The sequence below is a fragment of the Emys orbicularis genome, chromosome 19 (genome assembly GCF_028017835.1).
Source record: "Emys orbicularis isolate rEmyOrb1 chromosome 19, rEmyOrb1.hap1, whole genome shotgun sequence".
Lineage (NCBI taxonomy): Eukaryota > Metazoa > Chordata > Testudines > Emydidae > Emys > Emys orbicularis.
The window spans coordinates 14,465,172-14,485,777 of NC_088701.1; the positions used below are offsets into that span (position 1 = coordinate 14,465,172).

Sequence of the window (20,606 nt, forward strand, 5' to 3'; positions counted from 1 at the left end):
CTGTGGCCAGCACAGTGTGCCAAGGGAAGGGCAGTGGATTACAGGCTACGCTGGGATCCAGGACAACACGGAAAAGGTGAAGTTAGGGTTGAGAGTTTGGTGCCTCACAGGATCAGGCCTTGTGATTCTGTGTGCCAGCCACTTGCTATAGAGCTGGGAGCCTGCAGTGGAAACTAGAGCCCTCCTTCTGACTGGCTGCGTCCAAGGAAGTGATCCTGGCCAAACTCTGCTCTCAAGCTGGGATCTGGCTTTGAAAGACTTTTCTCATGGGACTGTGTGTGTGTGTGTGTGTGTGTGTGTGTGTGTGCTCGCTTGGCAGAATGAGGGCCCGATCTGGGTAGTGTGTGTGTGTGTGTGTGTGTGTGTGTGTGTGTGTGCACGTGCCCATGCCCAGCACTGTGAGGCCCCGATCTCAGATATTGTTGCATGCATGCGCAGCACCTAGCACAAAAAGGCCCTAATCTCAGTCACTCTGTGGCAAGGCAGCTCCTGGCATAGTGGGGCCTCTAGGCAAAGCACTAATGCAGTAATAATAGAAATCAGGAAGAAGACTATGAAGCCTCAGGGGCCTTTCTCAGAGTAAGCGATGAGACCTAGGGACTATGTAGCACAGGGGTAGGGTTACCATATTTCCACAAGCAAAAAAGAGGACACGGGGGAGGAGCCCCGCTCTAGCCCCGCTCTAGCCCCACCCCTGCCCCTGCCCCGCCCCCATCCACTCCCTCCCACTTCCCACCCCCTGATTGCCCCCCTCAGAACCCCCAACCCCCCCCGCTCCTTGTCCCCTGACTGCCCCCTCCTGGGACCCCTGCTACTAACTGCCCCCTAGGATCCCACCCCCTATCTAAGCCGCCCTGCTTCTTGTCCCCTGACTGCCCCCTCCTGAGAACCCCCTATGACCCTACCTGTCCCCTGACTGCCCCGACCCTTATCCACACCCCCACCCCATATTCACACCCGCACCCCCAGACAGACCCCCGGGGACTCCCATGCCCTATCCAACTGCTCCCGGCCCCCTGACAGGACCCCCAGAACTCCTGACCCATCCAACCCCCTCTGCTACCTGCCTGCCTCGAACCCTCTCCACACCCCTGCCCCCTGACAGCCCCCCCAGACCCATCTAACCCCCCCCGCTCCCTGTCCCTGACTGTCCCAACCCCTCTCCACACCCCTGCCCCCGACAGCCCCCCCAGAACCCCCGACCTATCTAACCCCCCCCACTCCCTGTCTGTCCCAACCCCTCTCCACACCCCTGCCCCCCTGACAGCCCCCCCAGAACCCCAGACCCATCTAACCCCCCCTGCTCCCTGTCCCTGACTGTACCAACCCCTCTCCACACCCCTACCCCCCTGACAGCCCCCCCCAAACTCCCGACCCATCCAACCCCCCCCCCCCCCCCCCATCCCCTGACCAGGGCCGTCTTTAAAGAGCCCAGGAATCGGGCTGCGCTCCGGCCGGAGTTCCGGCCGGGGTTGCGGGGCTTGGGGCAGGGCCGGAGGTGCTTGGCCGGGGCTGGGCCGGCGCTGCTGGGGCCCGAGCTGGGCCCGAGCCGGGGGTGCTCGGCCGCCGCCGGGCCGCCGCCCTGGGGCCGGAACCAGGGCTGGCGCTGCTGGGGCCGGGCCGGCGCTGCTGGGGCCCGAGCCGGGCCGGGCCGGGGGTGCTCAGCCGGTGCCGGGCCGCCGCCCTGGGGCCGGAACCGGGGCCACCGCCCTGGGGCCCGAGCTGGGCCGGAGCCGCCGGGCGCCACTCGGCCAGGGCCGCGCCTCCCCGGAGCTCTCCTCCTCGTGTCCCCGCCCCCCCCGCCCCAGCTTATCTCCTGCTGCCTCCCGCTTGCCCCTGCTTCTTTTCAGACTTCCCGCGAAGATCTGATTCGCGGGAAGCAGGGGAGGGGGAGGAGCAGGTGGGCGGAGCGTTCAGGGGAGTGGAGGAGGGGGAAGACAGCTGCGGGGCCGGACAGCGTGGTAAGGCTGCAGGGGATGGGGGGAGCCGGGAAGCAGCTTTGGGTGCCCAGCGGCGCTTGGCCGCCGCTTTTCTGTCTATAAATAGCTGACGGGGGAGAAATCCCGGACATCTTTCGATTTTTAAAAATCCCCCCCCGGACGGCTATTTATAGACCGAAAAGCCGGACATGTCCGGGGAAATCCGGACATATGGTAGCCCTACCCAGGGGTGGCACAAGGTTTCACAGCTGGCTGCCCGAGGGGGCCGTACAGAGCAGTAGGGGCTGATGGAGGTGGGGGATTGACTGAGAAACTAATAGCATCTGAGCAAGGCTTGGCAGGGATGTGCTAGCGGGGCCCAGCTCTTAGGCCTGTGGCCAAGTCACTGTGCCATGGGCATTGGCCACTCAGGTATGTGCTACCTGCCTGCAGGTGCCCCAGGGCAGGAAGTCAGTGGGGAGGCCGCCCATGTCATACTGGGAGCCCTGTAGGAGGCTCGTGTTGGTTCCCAACCCAGGATGCTCATTCCCCTTCTCCCTGCAGGTGCTGTGGCGAGCACGGTGGTGAAACAGAAGCTGGCCGAGGTAATCCTGAAGAAACAACAGGCAGCTTTGGAAAGGACCAGCAACCCCAGTGGCCCCCCCATGCCCTACAGATGAGATAGAGACACCTCAGCATCCCCAACCCCTCTCCCACTGCTGTACAGGTGAGATAGAGTCACCTGAGCATCCCCAAATCCCCCCTTGCCGTACAGGTGAGATAGAGACACCTGAGCATCCCCAAACCCTCCCTTGCCGTACAGGTGAGATAGAGACACCTGAGCATCCCGAAACACCCCACCCCGTGCTGTACAGGTGAGATAGAGACCCCTGAGCATCCCCAACCCCCCCCATGCCGTACAGGTGAGATAGAGACACCTGAGCATCCCCAACCCCTCTCCCAATGCTGTACATGTGAGATAGAGTCACCTGGGCATCCCCAAATCCCCCCTTGCCGTACAGGTGAGATAGAGACACCTGAGCATCCCGAAACACCCCCCCCCCGTGCCGTACAGGTGAGATAGAGACACCTGAGCATCCCCAACCCCCCCCTTGCCGTACAGGTGAGATAGAGACACCTGAGAATCCCCAAACACCCCCCCCCCATGCTGTACAGGTGAGATAGACACCTGGGCATCCCCAAGCCCCCCCCCCCCCCCCAAACTGTACAGGTGAGATAGAGACACCAGAGCTTCTCTCTCTTCCCCCCCCCCCCCCAACCGCCATATGGATGAGAGAGAGACACCTGAGCATCCCCAAGACACGCCACCAGGCCATACAGGTGAGATAGAGATACCGGGCTCTCAGTGGAGAGAGCCTGTCTCCTGATGGGAAGGCCTGCATCTGTCTGTGAGGCAGGGGCTCTCACAGCATCTGTGTCTGTGGAGCACAGCAGTGGGTGCAGTGATCCTGTGGGGGACGCTCTGTTCACCTAGGCTCCTTAGGACTCCGCAGCTCTGGCAGCCCCTCTGAGCTGGAGTTTTCTGTGGTTTGCAGCAACCAGGGAGCTCCCTCTAGTGTCCAGACCAGGTTTTATCTGCTCTCCCTGGGGACCTGGCAGGCACCCACTGCTCACACCTCGACAGGCCATCTCTGGAACTGTAGCTAGAGCCCTGCAAATCCCCGGGCCATTTTTGCAGATCACGGCTCTGATGTGGATCCAAATGTTGTATCTGTGCAGGGCTCTAACTGTAGCATCTCTGGAGTGTCCGGGCCTTGGATGCACACTGTGGGTGGAGGCACTTCCCATACAGACTGGGGGGGAAAACTTGGGACAGAGTGATGCACATGTGCACCTTTCCTGGGGGGACAGGCCAGGCTGGGGCAAACCCAGTACTACAGGTGGGGGGCTGCGCTGGACCAAGGGAATCTGGGCCGAGGGTGTCCCAGGTTCAGGGGCAGGAGCTGCGCTGGACCGAGGGTGTCTGGGGGCTGTCCCAGCATCGGGGCAGAGACTGCGCTGGACCGAGGGTGTCTGGGGGCTGTCTCAGCACCAGGGCCAGGGGCTGCACTGAACCGAGGGTGTCTGGGGGCTGTCTCCGAGGGTGTCTGGGGGCTGTCCCAGCACCAGGAGCGGAGGCTGCGCTGGGATGAGGGTGTCTGGGGGCTGTCCCAGCATCGGGGCGGAGGCTGCACTGAACCGAGGGTGTCTAGGGGCTGTCCCAGCACCAGGGGCGGGGATGCCCTTTATTGAGCTGGTAGGAGTTTGCCAAGAAGCTGGGGGCAAACTCAGTGGCATGGTGGGGCCAGGCTGCACCAGGCTTTTCCAGGGGAATGCCAGTGCTGCAGGGCTGAGAAGAATCCTGGAGCCAAGGGCTGGTCTCTAACCGTGCTGCTACTTCCCTGCAGATCGCTGGAGCCCCTGGATACTGAAGGCCCTGCCCCTCCTGTGCTCAGCCCCTTCCTGCCACAAGTCCCCAGCAGTTCCATAGACCCTCCGGAGCACTTTCCTCTGCGGAAAACAGGTACGGCCATGCCCATGCTGGCTTCGTGCCCATGGGTGCAGGTGTGACAGCAGGGTGGACTCAGCCACCTTCCCAGCCTGACTTCCTCCTGGCCTTCGCTTCCACACACACTTAGGGCCTGTGTCCTGGCAGGGAGGTGAGACTGGCACTGGCTAGGGAGTGGGAGGGGGTTGGGCTGGCGCACAGGTGTGCAGGTCTGAAGGTGACTTTGCGACAGCCCCAAGGGTCATGCCTGAGCCCAAGAGGCCAGTGTGGCAGCACCTGTATCAATGCCATAGCGCAGGGAGACCACTAACGAACAGCTTTGTCTGCCCGCAGCATCTGAGCCCAACCTGAAGGTGTGGTACAAGCCCAAGAAGTCGGTGGACCGGCGTAAGAACCCACTGACCCGCAAGGAGAGTGCACCCCCTTCCCTGAAGAGGAGGCCATTGGTGAGTCTCTTGGGGCGACAGCAGGAACTTGGGGCTCCAGGGAGAGCAGCTGCTGCACACTAGGGCCCCGCATAAACCCTGCACCCGAGGCTCTGTGCAGGGGGTCACACATGCCAATGGAGCTGCAGGGGCGCTCAGTGCACAGGGTTGGTGCTGTCCCGTGGCAGCAATGCTCTTTAAGGGAGCCTCGTGCCAGGTGTGATGTGCTAATAGCCAGGCAGGGCCAGGTCCAGCCAGTGCGGAGGGCAATGCTGGAGCTGCGCTGGGCTGTTTCTCTGACCTGGCAGAGACTTGAGGGGTTAATGGGCCCAAAGCAGTCCCAGCAAACGATGCCAACCCAGGCCCCTGGCCATGGCTGCTCGACCCCTGCTGGGAGCAGCAGGACATACCCATGTGTGGCGCTGGACCTGGGGACGGGCGCTCTTCCCACTAGCACAGCTGGGCAGATGGTGGCAAACTCCCGGGACTGCCCCAAGATGGCGCACTCTGCCCTGTCTCAGGGCTGGGTGCAGAACCAGGGACAGTCCCTGCAGCGATGCCTGGTGCACTGCCAGGAGTATGTGCTCTCAGGGCATGAGCTGTCCTTGCCTGCCTACCTGGGCTCAGGCAGCTGCTCAGGGAGAGTGCTACGGCCAGATGGAATCGAGTGTCACCCGGCTGGCGAGGGCAGGGCAGGGCAAGGGCACTGTGCAGGAGCCAGGAGGTCAGCAGCGGGCTGGTGTAGCTGGGAGGGGTGAAGTAGCCATGAGGGGAAGCAGCACATGTGAGGGGACTAGGCTGTGTCCCTGTGAAAGGAAGCTGGGGTACCTGATGAGAGGGAGGGTACAGAGAAAACAATGTGCATGCAGCGGTGAAGGTGCCCGGCCCCCTTGTGCCCTTGGGTCCCTTCATCCTGCCACTCTCCTGTCTGACTTCTCTTCCCTGTGCAGACTCATCCCCCAGCAGTAGCAGCACCCCTGTGTCTGGCTGCAGCTCCCCCAACGACAGCCTCCCAGCGGAACATGGAGTCCCCCCCTCCGGGCCCAGCGTGGCCCACGAGGTACGGAGCTTGCAGACCTGTCGAAGGGAGCCAGGAGCCCGGGACGTGCTACCTTGGGTGGGGTCACTGGGGCATGCTGTCCCCAGGGAGAGCATGGGCTAATGGATTCCGCAGTTCTGTCCCCAGATCTCTCATGGGCCCCGGGGCCTGGAGCCAGGACCAGGCAACTTCCCCTCCCAGAATTCCCACTTCCTTGAAAACTACCAGCTAAGAATTCGTCCCAGCTTTCTGGGCCCTGCTACCCTCCCTTCCCCCCAGCAGCTGGTGGCAACCCACCCAACCCTATTGCCCCCTGGCTAGTCACCAGCCACCCCACTGCTGCCTTGATGCCCTCCAGGTCCCCCTGCTGCTCCCTGTCTTGCACTGTGTCCCCCTGTTGCCTTCTGGTTGGTGGTGCTGTCTTCCCTGCTGGGGTCCTTGCTGCCACCCTTTGCTGGCACAGGCGCTGTAGCCCCTGCTGCCCCACACAGCTGTACCATGTCTGGAGACTAATGTATTGTGTTTGGTGCAGGCGCCACTCGCCCAGCGCCTGATGATGCAGGAGAGCTCGCTGGCCCAGTTGGCCCTGCAGAGCACGGCCTCCCTTCCGGCCATCTCGCTGGGCCTGCCAGCTGCTGCCAGTGCCAGGGTAGGTAGCTGGGTCACAAGGGACTCCGGAATCCTGCTGAGGGCTCATGCAGGGCCGAGGGAGCCCAACCCCCCTCCTGAAGGCCAGGATCACAGCATGCGCGGGTCATTGAGCAGCAGTCCTGGATGTGATGCAGCACTTCATGGGTTTGCAGACCCACAGGGTCCCCCACACACCTTGGGACACAGAGCCAGGGGGGTCCCTTTCCTCTAGACTGTGCCAGTGCCCCTGTCAGGCCCTAGGACCCCTCCCAGGCATCCCAGTGTGCTCCTCTACCCCCGCCCTGGTACGCTGCTGATGGACTCCCTGTTCTCTCTGCAGGGCGACGCAGACCGCCGCTCCCTCTCTGGCTTGGCACACCGGGTGCCAGTGCTGAACGGGCCCGTCCTCTCGGGCACCCACTCATCCATGTTCATACCAGCTGGCTTGGAGCAGCATGAGCCCGGAGGGCCTCTGTCCCCTCGGCTTCAGCCTGTCATTATTCTTGAGTCCTCGGTCACCCACGCGCCACTTGTGGCAAGTACGTATTGCTCCCACTTCACCAAGGGTCCTGGGGCTGAGGCTGCAGTCCCAGCGCCAAGTGCAGCTCGGAGCCCTGCTGGCGTGTACCTGAAAGGGGCTCTGGGGTCTCAGCAGATTTCCTACAGTGCTGTATGAGACCCCCCAGCATCCCTGAGAACTGGGCTGTGCTTAACCATCTCCCCTCTGACCAGCTGGCACATGAGCATTAAGGTAGCTAATGCTGCTATGGAATTCCACATTGTTAGGTTTCAGAGTTAACACTCATGGAGATGCCTTGGGAAGCTGCTAGCTGTCAGGGGTTGCTTCAAACAGCCTGCACGCTCAGGCAGATGCCCCTGCGTAGCTCAGCTCCGAACCCGGCTCTCCAACTGCAGCAAGGGCAGAGCTGACTTGTGAGGGAGAGGGGTGAGTCTTCCTCTACCGGCTCCCAATCTCCTCCCTCTGGGCTTCCCTCTCTATGGCTCACCCAACCCTTCTGCTCCAAGTGTGGAGCAGAGGGGGGAAAGCGGGTGAGGGGCAGCCAGAGGTCTCCCCCAGCCACTGCAGGCTGCACAATGGCAGGGCAGTGGGGGTGAGAAGGGTGGGAGCTGTGGCCAGCCCTAATGCGATTGCCCTCTGCTGCTCACCTCCCAGCCTGACACATGCTGCACTGGCTCTGTTCTGCCTGGGAGCTCCCCCTCCACGGCACATTCAGAGGGCAGTAGGAACCAGCAAGTCGTCCCATGCAAGGACCCCTGGCCAGACAGGCTGCAGCAGGACTGTCCCATGCTGAACTCTGGACTCGGAGCTTCGACAGGGACAGCCCGTCGCAGTGCTGGGGAGGGCCCAGTGCAGCTCCAGGGGCAGAGCACAGCTGCTGAGGCAGTGTGTAAATGGCTGTCTGTCAAAGACCTGCTGAAGGCTTTACCCAAGTCTGTGACTGCCAATGGGTGCAGTCTCTTCTGTTAGACTCCATGGAAGGAGCAATTAAGCCCCTTTATGTAGTGTGGTAACTAAACAGAAGCCATTGCTCAAGGCCCTGGGTGGGTCACATGGCAAGGCCAACCATACGCTGAACTGTGTGGGCTGAAGGCTTCCCTGTAAGTTTTTGTAATATTTTTTGGAAAGTGTGTGACTTAGTTTCCCTATTGTGTAATGCCACCCCCTGGGTATGAAGGGGTTAATCACTCCTCAGGGACGGGGAGATGAGAGATGGGGTGTGGGTGTTACGCAGGCAGGTCTGGGGTGGTTTGAATGAACTATCAAGAACTGACCCCACATGGACAAAGTTGCCTCGGAGACAGAATGACCGGACAGTGACTGTTACAGACTGGGAGCTGAGGGGAGCACAGCAGGACAGCAGCTGAGACAAAGAGAGCAGGTGTATGTGAGTGGAGGGTTTTAAGATGGCTGCTGCCAGGGCCGGCTCTAGGCACCAGCCCTCCAAGCATGTGCTTGGGGCGGCACTTTCTAAGGGGCGGCACTCCGGACCCCCTTTTTTAATTTTTATTTTTTTGCTTGGGGCGGCATTGCCGGAAGCCGGCCTTGGCCCAGCCACTCGCCCTGTCAGCGCGAGCCGGGATCCGCGCCCCCCTGCCCAGCCCGGCGGCGCCCTGCACAGCCCACTCGGGAAATGCCGCGCCGCCCTGGGGAGATTCGGCGTGGCAGCAGCAGCAGGACCCCATCTCCCACCCTGCATCCCGGCCCCCCCCAGCTCCTCACACACTCCGGGAGCCTCTCTCGCCGCCGCTGCAGCCCGGGCTCGGGGCTGAGGCGGCGGCGAGAGGGGCTCCCAGAGTGTGTGAGGAGCGGGGAGGGAGGGAAGCGGAGTCCCCTGGAGCTGAGCCCGGGCTGCGGTGGCGGCGAGAGGGGCATCCAGAGTCAGGGCTGCCCGGGGGGGGGGAAGTGGGGCAATTTGCCCCAGACCCCGCAGGTGCCCCACGAGTATGTCCGAGGCTCCCCCCGCCTCCGTCTTCCCCCATCCCTTGGCGTCTCCGCCGGTAAGGGGGTGGGGCTGCGAGCTGCGGCCGAGCGGCCGGAACTCAGGCCCCGCTGGAGACACCATGCGGCTGCTGCACTGTCCGGGAGAGGGGGTAAGCGGCATGGTAAGGGGACGGGGACGGGCACCCCCCTGACCCCCAGCTCTGAGCCCAGCCCCTCTGAGCTAGGCACCCCCCCGACCCCATCCCCCTCACAGCCCTGAGCCCCAGCTCCGAGCCCAGCCCCTCTGAGCCAGGTACCCCCCCGACCCCATCTCCCCACAGCCCTGAGCCCAGACCCTGTGAGCCGGGCACCCCCCAACCCAGAGCCCAGCTCCCCACCCAGCCCCGGGCAACAGCAGCACCATCCCCAGGCAGCGACAGCCCATTGGCACCAACCATCACCATCACCCAGCAACAGCCCATTATGTAATTGCAAATGTAGACATACCATTAAAGCATTTAATGTTTTTAAATAATGTATTTAGTGTATTTTCAAATTATTACAAATTAATTTTTGAATATATTTCACTAGTTATTTTTTACATTTCCAAATACATGTTACTATAGTATTGCAACTCTTTTTTATGGAAGGGCCCCCCGAAATTGCTTTGCCCCAGGCCCCCTGAATCCTCCGGGCGGCCCTGCCCAGAGTGTGTGAGGAGCGGGGGAGGGAGGGAAGCGGGGTCCCCTGGAGCCGAGCCCGGGCTGCGGCGGCGGCGAGAGGGGCTCCCGGAGTGTGTGAAGAGGTAAGCGGCCGGCTGGGTTCATCGGTGCTGAGCAGGTAGCCCCGCAGCCAGAGATCCTCGCCTTCCCCCCCGCTGGGGCTGGGCCAGGGTGCGGTGAGGCTGAAGAGCAGCAGGTCCGGGGGGCTCTCCAGGTCCTCAGCTGCCAGCATGTTGGGGGTGAGGGCGGTGAGCACGAACTGATCCACCTTGGCCACCAGCAGCGCCGCGAAGCCCAGGGAGGGGGCCGTGTTCTCTGCGCCGCCCCGCAGCCGCACCGCCACCTGGAAGTACTCCCGCTCCGCGTCGCCCAGCAGCTCCACCCGCATGGGGACAGAGTCACGGCTGGGCCAGGGCTCAGCCGCCGTGCGCTGGTAGCGGATCCCACGTTTCGGGGGGGAGCCCAGTGCTGAGGCGGCAGGGGTTGTGTGTGGGGGGGAAGAGAGAGCCCAGTGCTGGGGTGGCAGGGGGTGTGGGTGGGGGGGGGGGGAGCTCAGGGCTGGGTGGGGGGGCAGCCAAAAATGTTTTTGCTCGGGGCGGCAAAAAACCTAGAGCCGGCCCTGGCTGCTGCCCAGCCGGAAGATTGAGAATGCCGGCGGTTTGGAGCAGAGGCTCTGAGTTCAGACAAACTTGACCTCCTCGGTCCTGGAGTCCAGGTGACTAATGAGGGCGTGGTCTGAACAGGCTGTGCGGTGTCGCTGCCAATCCCTGCTGGCTGCATCGCTGCCAAAGGGGTCGAGTCTCTCACAGGGGTCTACACTCAGCTGGACTCACTGGGGAGCCCCGGCGAGAAGCGGGGGGGCTAGAGCCTGAAGTCTCAGAGTCGTGGGGCTCGCCCTTGCAAAAAGAGGAGGCCTGGGGCCTAGCACAACCATAGGGGCATCCCAAGCATGATGGGCACCCTGGGACACCAGGACAGAGGAGGGACTGGTTCAAGCTGGGAGGACCTGAACACGAGCAGCCGGCGGCAGCAGTAGTGGTGGGGGTGGTCATGACGGGGAGCAGAGACAGAGCTCTGGGGGTACAGGACAGGCAGCTGGGAAATCGGGACCAAGGAACGTGCCTGCTGCTGTTTGCTCCTGCTGCTCCCATGGGAAGAAGGCTGGGGGCGTTCTCAGCCCACAAACAGAACCACCTGGCTCTCCCTGTAGGAGGAGACCCCGGCAAGGTCTCACTTCACTGGGGCTGAAGCGGGACAGGCACATTCCAGGGCCTGACAGGTCCACGCTCAGCCCAGCCCCTGCATGTAGCGATGGGAACTGCCACTCGTGGAGCCCACCCGGCCCAGACTGGTGCTAAGTTCCAAGCAGCCAGACCCTGCCCCTCCCTGTGGCTGCCGGCCCGCGCTGGCACCATTTGGCTGCAGCATGGATCAGCAGGTGCTGATGCACGAGGCTGAGCACAGTGCGACTCCACGCAGCTGCAAAGGAACCTGGTTCCTTGGGACCTGAGGCTGTTTGCTCTGGAGCCTCAGGTACAAGGCTCCCCCGTCCCTGCTCGGGGGCTTGTGGCGCCGGGGCTGAGGGAAAAGCTGACTATCTCCACGGGTAAAGAGCTGGGCGCGGTTCCAGCTGGGGAGCAGCCTGGGGTTCTTCCACGGCCTTTGCTCCAGTTTAAGAAGCCCTCACCCAGGCCAGGGCCCAGCACTGCAGTTCCATGATGTCCAGCCCTCAGCCTGACTCCAAGGGGGAGGCAAAGCAGGGACCCCCCAACCCCCAAACCCATTCCCCACTTGGGATGCCAGGGACAGCAGACAGCAAGAATGCAAAGCAGTCATTGGAGAAGAGCTGCTCCCCTAGACACACATATAACATGAGCCTGCCCAGCTGGCCGTGGGCCCAGGTGCTGCACCAGCCCCGCAGGGTGGTCGGAGGGAAGCCCCCCTCCTTAAGCAGGATCCACACTTTGGGTGAGTTGCTGGTTTTAACAATAACATTCCTCCACACCCACAGAAGGGCAAGAGGCCCGGGCCCCAGCTCAGCCGTGAAGAGGCGGAGACACCAGTGGGGGTGGCGATGGAGATGCGTGCCAGGGCAGAGCCAGGCAACGGGGGCAGAAAACGCTGGCAGCAGCGGTGCCTCCCCCAGTGGCCTGCTTCGCGGTCTGTGAGCAGCGTCTCCATCGGCGGCAGGTACTTGCCTGGCAGGTTGTTGATGTAGCCACCGTCCATCAGTAAGTTGCCATCCTTGGGGTCACAGAGTGGCGGCAGGTACCCGGAAAGGGTCATGCTCGCTCGCACATACCTCCACAGTGAGCCTAACCGGCAGGAACAGACGCAGTCAGGAGACGGCCTCTTGCAGGCCCTGAGCCCTGGGGGAGGGAGGGCGCCCCTGGCACCCAGGCTGGGGAATCTGCACAGCGCAGCGATAGGCATGGCCCTTGGAGCCAGCAAGAGACAAGCCAACTGCCTAGAGCTCAGCCAGGGGGGTGGGGCCCATCCCTGCCCCTTGCTCTGGAACAGGTGGTGCCTTGGATTGACTCCCAAAGGCCTCAGGAGAGACCGAGCACCTGGCCTGGTGGCCGAGGCTCCCAGCACTGGCCCCCGCGAGGTGCAGATTTCTCAGCTCGAGCAGCACATGTCTGGCCAGGGTGCTGGGATCCAGCCTGTGCCCTCAGGCCTGTCAGAACCAGCCCTCGCCAGGGAAGGACGAGCTATGGCATGGAAGGAGGCAGTGGCTGCAGCCCAACTTGGGGCAGCCATGGCAGAGTATGGTGGGCAGGGGTTGCAGCCAGTTGCCACCCCGGCCCAGCCTGGCCCTCCCTTCCAAGCCACGCAGGTCATCCCTGTGGCCCAGGGCCCGAGGAGCGCATGATGCTGACCTGGGACATTGTTAACATAGCAGCCGTCCACAAGCAGGTGGCTGTCCTTGGGGTCGCAGAGAGGAGGCAGGTAGGGGGGATAAGATGCACTGGCTCTGACGTAGCGCCACACACTGCCTGCTGGAGGGAGAGGAGACAGTCACAGGGGACGGGGACAGCACAGACGGAGAGAAGACAGGAAGAGACATGACAGAAGCTTCAGAAATCCAGATGCCCGCTTTGGAGCAGGGGCACTGGGAGGTCTCCCCAGCCTCGCGGGGAGAGGGCACACCAGCTCAGACACGGGGCGGTCTGTGCTAGGAGTCAGGCTGGGTGTGGGAACAGGTGTGCCCTGCCACCCCCAGCCTAACAGAGGGACAGGCCCTTGTGACATTCCCAGAAATCCGCCCCCCCACCAGCAGAGGAGGGACCAATTCCCTGAACACCCATCCCCCTCAGCCCACTCCAGCTAGTGGTGGCTACACTGACAACTGGGCTGGGCTATTCTACCTACCCCAGCGCCCTGCTGGCTCTCCCTGCCATGGGGCAGTGCCAGGCCCTGGCCCAACGGGACGCTGCTGTGTGCTTGCTGGCAGAAGGCTGCCTGGCAACAGGCACACGGGCATGTTGTGACCAGCACTCAAGGGGCTGCTGGACCCCTGGGGCCAGGCCAGCTAGGGAATGAGGCTGTGCAGACTATGAATTCAGTTGGCTGTCAGGAGCTCTTTGCATGACTTTGCCTCAGCCTGCAGCCTCCACCTTAGTCAGAGCTCTTCACTGCCTGTTGGGCTGACATTCCAGCAGGGCAGTGGTGCAGGGCTGACCACAGAGGGTCGTTAACTGGGATGGATAACACCCAGCCAAGACACTGGCTCCCCCACCCCCTATGCCCCAGGAAATGGTTTGCTTGGCAGCACCACGAGGGAGGATTCTGGTCACCTGCGGAGGCTGAGCAGGGAGGTTCCGGTAAAGCTGCTTCCAGCCCCTGCCCGGCAACTCCCTGGTCGGCCTCCGCAGGTCTTTGGCCCTTTTTCAAGAGCTCAAGGTAAGGGAAGCTGCTGAGGGAGCCAGATTCGGAGAAGGAACCCCCAAGGACTGCCTGGGACCGGGGAGCAAGTGAGTGGCCCTGTGCTCTGGAGGGTGGTGTTTTCTATAGGATCTGTACCCTCAGGGTGTTTCTCCTTCTTAGGTAAAGAGCACTCGTGTCACAGAACGCTGCCCCTTGTCCGCCCCAGCCCCGCCACACGCACCCCCGTCCACCTGCCTCCCCCAAGAGCCTCCAACCACCACCACTTGAGTGCAAGGACAGAACATTGCCCCTTGTCTGCCTCAGCCCCAGCCTCACCACACACACACCCACTCACCCCCACAGCAGGCCGTCTCCACCTGCCTCCACCCAGAGCTTCCAACCACCACCACCCAAGTGTAAGGACAGAATGCTGCCACAGCTCCCCACCCTGACCCAGAGCAGCCCCTGCTGCTGCTGCTAACATGCCATCCAGCTGGCCCAATGGGGGTGTCAGATGACAGGAGGGCTGCTCAGGCTAGCCGTGAGGGGCAGGGGGCAGCAAGGTTAGTGTGTCCCACAGCCCCATCTTGTGTTCTCCCCACACAGTCAGGGGTGGGGGGTGTTACCAGGGGTTAGTGAGTAGCAGAAGTGTTACAAGCAGGGAACGGGGGAGGAGCCAGACAGTGACCAAGTGGGCAGCAGAGTGTGGGGATGGGCAGGGGGGGAAGGGAGGGACTCGCTGTGGGGACCCAGCTCTGACCAGGAGCAGCATCAGCAGCTCTTGGGCCTGGGTTCTGCTGGCCCAGGCCGGCCCTTGCTGCCCCCAGAAAGACAGGAATGGTGTCTGGCTGCTTGGGGATTCTGGGCCCTGAGGCCAGGGGCGGCTCTAGCTTTTTTGCCACCCCAAGGACGGCAGGCAGGCTGCCTTCGGCGGCGTGCCTGCGGGAGGTCCCCGGTCCCGCGGATTCGGCGTACCTGCCGCCGAATCTGCGGGACCGGGGACCTCCCGCAGGCATGCCGCCGAATCCGCAGGACCGGGGACTTCCCGCAGGCATGCCGCCGAATCCGCGGGACCGGGGACCTCCCGCAGGCATGCCGCCGAATCCGCGGGACTGGGGACCTCCCGCAGGCATGCCGCCGAATCCGCAGGACCGGGGACCTCCCGCAGGCATGCCGCCGAATCCGCGGGACCGGGGACCTCCCGCAGGCATGCCGCCGAATCCGCGGGACTGGGGACCTCCCGCAGGCATGCCGCCGAAGGCTGCCTGACTGCCGCTCTCGCAGCGACCGGCAGGGCACCCCCCGCGGCTTGCTGCCCCAGGCACGTGCTTGGAGCGCTGGTGCCTGGAGCCGCCGCTGCCTGAGGCCTGATGATTAGGGGGATCCAGCAGCTCCTGCTGCCCAGGGCAGAGCCATGGGTGGGGGAAGCCCCCTGGCCCTGGTGTTTGGCCCCAATCAGTTCGGGCTGAGTGCTCCCTATAGGGGGTGCCCCAGCCCCTGGGAGAGCAGCAGGGGTTGCTGCCCCAGGACAGCACTGCTGCGGAAGGAGGGGGTGTCCCAGAGCCTGGCTTTGTGTCTGGCACACCCCTGGCAGCAGAGCCCGAGCGCTCCCTGTGCCACCAATGGCAGCTTCTGCCCCGGCTCTCTCGCAGGGTTGGGGGCAGACAAGGGGGGGTGTCTCTCCTTTATTTCAGCCCATCACTCCTAATTAGACCTCTGGGGCCCTGCCCTGACAGCCCCTGCCCTCCTTTCAGCCCTTTCCTGTAACATTATCCTTCTCTGCAGGGCAGGATGCTGAGGGGCCCTGCCAGGTGTGGGGGCAAATGGGGCAAGCGCAAAGACATGGAGATGGCCATGCCCAGCCCAGTCCCTCGCTGTGTTAGTGGATGGCTTGGCAGTCGGGTGGCCCATGCCAGCTGATGTGGGCTAGGGGTTACAAGCACTGCTCCCTGGGGGATGGGGGCACTCTCTAGAGCAGGCGATAACCTGCTCCCGTCCTTAGAGACATCAGCTCAGCGCCTGAGGGGCAGCACTGCTCAGCTAGGGTTGCCAACCCTCCAGGTTTGGCCTGGAGTCTCCCAGAACCGGCATCGATCTCCCGGTGACTATTGAAACAATCCAGGAGATTTTGATAGACTATTTTAAGGAAATGACATTATGTCATGTTGGGAAAAAAAATCCCCCGAAATAGCATAGGGAGGCCAACTCTGACTGAAGCTGAGCCCAGGCCTGTCATGGCCACGTGGCCCCATCGAGCACACACACAGCAGGGCTCTTTGGAGAGAGCCAGCAGGGGCTGAGACAGGCCAGTGAGGCCCGTTACTCTCAGCAACCAAGCAGGCTCCACCCCACATGCTGCGCTACTGGCTCAGGGTGGGGGGCAGGGAGAGGCCTCTGGCCCTGGGCCCTCACAGGAGCAGGATGCTGAGGATTTGGGCCCCAACAGCCAGGGCGCCATGCACCTGGTGCAGCCTGGGACACGCCGCGGGTGTGGGGTGCAGGCGCTTACCGTCCTTGTGGACCCGCATGGCCGAGGCTGTGATGTCCGTCGTCACGTTGAAGTAGGGGAGCCACAGGTCCTGCAGGGGCACAAAAGGGTAATCAGAGACATGTTACAGCCCAGGATGCTGCTGTGGGGGCAGTGCAAGGCATCACGCTCCTTGGACAAGGCTGGACTCAGGGAACACAGCTGCCAGCAGGGGGCGTTGCTCAGGGCTGCCCAGCAAGAGGCTACTTTGAGTGTTCTGCACTAGGACCCCCGCCCAGCTTCCTGGACCCACCTACCTCAATCTGCTTGTCCTGGAAGACCTTGTTGATGCTGGTGTTGAAGGCCGAGCCGGAGAACATGGAGGTGATGGGGTAGGTGAGGTCCAGGACCGTCTCAAACACGGAGTTCATGCTCTGCAGGAGGAGGGCGAGGGGTCACTACGTGGGTGGCACGGCCCAGCACAGGCAGCGTTCTGAGTCCAGGCTCATGGGGACAAGCGGGGAGGAATGTCGGGGAGACGGCAGCGAGCCTGAAGCTCACAGGACACTCACCCACTGCACGTGGCTCCGAAGTGGGATGGTGCCCTGGCGCAGCCCCTCCACTTGGCATGCCAGCCCCGGAACCGCTGGTGGGGGTGTGGCATGTCCTCCAGCCAAAGCACCGTATGCCAATTAGCATGACGGGTCATTACTGGAGATGCTGAGAGGCTGCAATTCCCACCGGAACCCCCCTGCTGCCCTAACCTGCTGCATGCGCAACAGAGGCTGCCGTGCCTAGCAGCACAATGCTGAGGCACACCATGGGGCTCTCTGCTCCAAGCCAAGCAGCCGTCCCAGGGCCAAAGGGAGGACAAACCCCCACAGCCTGCAGGGGATTTGCCTCTGAACCCACAGGGCAGAGCTGCATAGCATGGGCAGGGGGCAGAGATGCCTGCAGCAGAGAGAGCCTGGAGGTTCTACGGGCCCCCTCAGGCAGACTGATCAGGCCCCAGTGCATGCTGGGACCTCTGTATTGCACTTGCTGGCCGTGAGGGCCAGCTCCCAGTGCAGCCCTGGGCCTGTCTGCCAGCGGCTGTGGGGAAGGCTGGGTCACGGGGTGGCAGCTCTGGGAGGGGCTGGTTTGGGGAGTTCTCCTGCTCCCACCCTCCCAAGTCTGGCCCTGCCCCACAGCACACCCACCCTGTGTCTGCCCCACCCCACAGCAGGCCTTGCCCCTCACCTTGGCCCATTCACGGGCATGCTGCTTGGTGCGCACAGCACTGCGCTCTTCAGCATAGAGAGCCCCGATGAAGGAGCCAATGAATGTGCCCCCGATCAGGTCAATGGGGATCCCGGCTTCTCCCATGGCCTTGATCACCCCGATGTGGGAGCAGCTCCTGGGGGGGAGGGTGGGTCAGAGACCAATGGCAGGCAGGGAGCCTGCCCCAGGGGCCATCACATGGCCCCGAACTCTGCAACCTGCCACGCAGCTGCCATGCCTCCAACTGGGCAGGCAGCCAGGATGTCTGCAATGGTGCTCCCAGCATGCACTGCTCCGGGCAGGGTGGTGGGCGGCAGGGTCACTGTCCCAGCCCCACTCCCACGGCCCTTATTGGGAGGCAGTGTTCGTGTACCAGTAGGGACATGGGGCTGGGAGCTAGGACTCCTGGGTTCTATCCCTGGGTTTGTCCCCCCTGCCCACTGTAAAGCTGGGGTTGTGGATGCCTATGGCCCCCCATTGGGGGCTGGTTTGCGCCTGGGTGCAAAGGAGTGCCATGGGAATTCAGTGCCCCAGCCAGGCCCTGTCTGAGCCCCTACCTGGCCCCTCCTCCTCCCAGCACCAGGGCAATGCTGTTGCCAGTCAGGACCCGTGCCAGTCACTGTGCCGGTCGGCGTCCTTCTCAAAGACCTTTGCGTACATCTCCCTCTGCAGGGCCAGGAGCGAGAGTCAGACAGGCTGCCACCCCCCAAAGCAACCCCCATACAGCACGCATGCACCCACAGAGCCCACTCCCCACCCCACAGCAACTCCTTCCCACACACACAGCACCCTCCCACCCCCTTATAACAGGGAACCCCCTGGCTCTGCACCCCGCACTCCAGAGAGGTCTGTTGCCATCACAGACATAGGCCAGGCTGGCATCAGGCTCTGCCCAGGTTAATGCCATGGAAGGCAGCAGAGGCACTACAGGGACCAGACTGGCCTGGGGGTCTTTTCTGAGACAACAGCTCTGTGCTCACCCCCATGGGGTCTTGTCTTCCTTAGCACAGACAGCTTCGCCGTGTGGCACCATGCTGCACCAGCCCAGAGGGTCCTGGGGACGAGAGGGACAGTACCAGCTTGTTGGGGCTCTGGCGTGAGAAGACACGGCGTGGGCACTTGATGTGAAGGTGTCCTGAGCACCAGCTGCGCATGTTGAGCCACTCAACGGTGCAGGAGGGGCTGGGGCCGTCCTCCCGGTGCAGCAGAATCAGCTGCTTCAGGGCACGCACGGCTGTGTTCTCCAGCATCTGCTCCAGCTGCAAGGGCAGAACAGGGGCCCCTAGAATGAGCCAACTCCCCAGTGGAATGATCCCTGTCCCAGCACAGCACAGCACACACAGCCCCATCCCAATGCACAGATGCCCTCCCTGCCCCCCACAAGCCTCCATCCCTGCACGACATACACAGCCCCCTGCCTCTGCACAGCCCCCTCAGCGGGCAATTCCCCCCCACCCCACCCAGCATGAGCCGCTGCAGCCCAGCCCAGCTACCCCCTCAGGATGAGCTCCTACCCCTGCATGGCACGCACAGCCCTCCCCAGCAGGAGTCTGGAGGGAAGTTGCAGAAGGGACTTGGAAGCTGGTCACAGATTCCCACACCAGAAAGGCCCTGTGGGATGTGTGTGCTAAGCCCACCTGACCCCTCATCCCGTGATGGGTTTGCAGCCTGGGTCCCAGGTGATGACATGTCACCATCACCCTGCCCCGTGCTTGCCACCTTGCCCCACACGAAGTCTAGAGGAGATGAACCTTTCCTCCACAGGGCCTGGGTCTTGGCCTTGGCTGGCTGCTGGGCTCAGGTGAACATGGCTGTAGGCTGCTCTCTGGACCTTTTGACTTGAAGCCGTGGGGTAGCCCCCCAGATTCCTGGCTGTCCTTGGCAGTGCCCGCCACTGGTAGGCTGCTCTACCCGAAGGAGGAGGCGGGGGCACCCCAGCCTTGGTGCAGGGACCCATGGGCACCTGGTTCTCACACAGGGGCACCAGCGGCCGTACCGGACTGTGTCTGCGCGGGTGGGCGAGGACTCCACAACGCTGCGTCTGCCGGTCGAGGCCTTCTCTGCCGTCTTCAAGAAGTACCCCGAGATCCTGGTGTGGGTGGTGCAGGTGAGTGCGGCCTCGGCCCCCATCCCACGTGCTGACGCCCTCCCCTCCCCCGCATTGTGCCTCACGCTCAGACTCTCCCCTTCCCTTCCAGATCATCGTGGTGCGTCTGCAGTGGGTCACCTTCCTGGCCCTGCACAATTACCTGGGGCTGACCAATGAACTCTTCAGCCACAGGAGTGATGGGCCCGGCCCTGGAGCTCCTCCCATGGGAGTGGTGGGTCCTGCTCCCTGCACCAGAACCTTCATCCTTCCCATCCCCGGTCCCTCCTGCCCATGGCAGTTTGGGCCAGACTTGGGCCAGTGTCCAAACCTGGTCCCACTAGCGGGGCTGGAGGCTGGCACCTGGCTGGGGAGGGGACAGAAAGAGCTAGAACCCCCCGAGCAAAGCCCCTGTGTCTGCAAGGGGGGAATCCCTGTGCAGCAGGGATGGAGCAGGGCCTGGCAGGGTGCCCCCTGCTGGCAGCAAGTCATAGAATCATAGAATCATAGAATATCAGGGTTGGAAGGGACCTCAGGAGGTCATCTAGTCCAACCCCCTGCTCAAAGCAGGACCAATTCCCAACTAAATCATCCCAGCTAGGGATTTGTCAAGCCTGACCTTAAAAACCTTTAAGGAAGGAGATTCCACCACCTCCCTAGGTAACCCATTCCAGTGCTTCACCACCCTCCTAGTAAAAAAGTTTTCCCTAATATCCAACCTAAACCTCCCCCACTGCAACTTGAGACCATTACTCCTTGTTCTGTCATCAGGTACCACTGAGAACAGTCTAGATCCATCCTCTTTGGAACCCCCTTTCAGGTAGTTGAAAGCAGCTATCAAATCCCACCTCATTCTTCTCTTCTGCAGACTAAACCATCCCAGTTCCCTCAGCCTCTCCTCATAAGTCATGTGCTCCAGCCCCCTAATCATTTTTGTTGCCCTCCGCTGGACTCTTTCCAATTTTTCCACATCCTTCTTGTAGCGTGGGGCCCAAAACTGGACACAGTACTCCAGATGAGGCCTCACCAATGTCGAATAGAGGGGAAGGATCACGTCCCTCGATCTGCTGGCAATGCCCCTACTTATACAGCCCAAAATGTCATTAGCCTTCTTGGCAACAAGGGCACACTGTTGACTCAAGTCACAGCGAGAAGCCTTAAGACCTGGCCTGGCGGCTCTGGAGAGGTGAAGAATCCTGCGCCCAAGCAGCCCCTCCCCCTGGCACAGCCCTGCTCTGC

General features: G+C 62.6%; 1 protein-coding gene and 1 pseudogene across 1 annotated transcript in view; one reads left to right on the top strand and one right to left on the bottom strand.

Annotated features, from left to right (window-relative positions):
• The window catches only part of LOC135891919 (gametocyte-specific factor 1-like), a 65,360-nt gene extending 62,761 nt beyond the window's left edge, over positions 1–2,599 (top strand). The window contains exon 7 of the mRNA XM_065419605.1: positions 2,484–2,599. Within this exon, the coding sequence (XP_065275677.1) occupies positions 2,484–2,599 (116 nt within the window). The remainder of the gene's footprint in view (positions 1–2,483) is intronic.
• The window catches only part of LOC135891996 (patatin-like phospholipase domain-containing protein 6), a 536,125-nt pseudogene extending 517,588 nt beyond the window's left edge, over positions 1–18,537 (bottom strand).
• Positions 18,538–20,606: the final 2,069 nt, after the last annotated feature.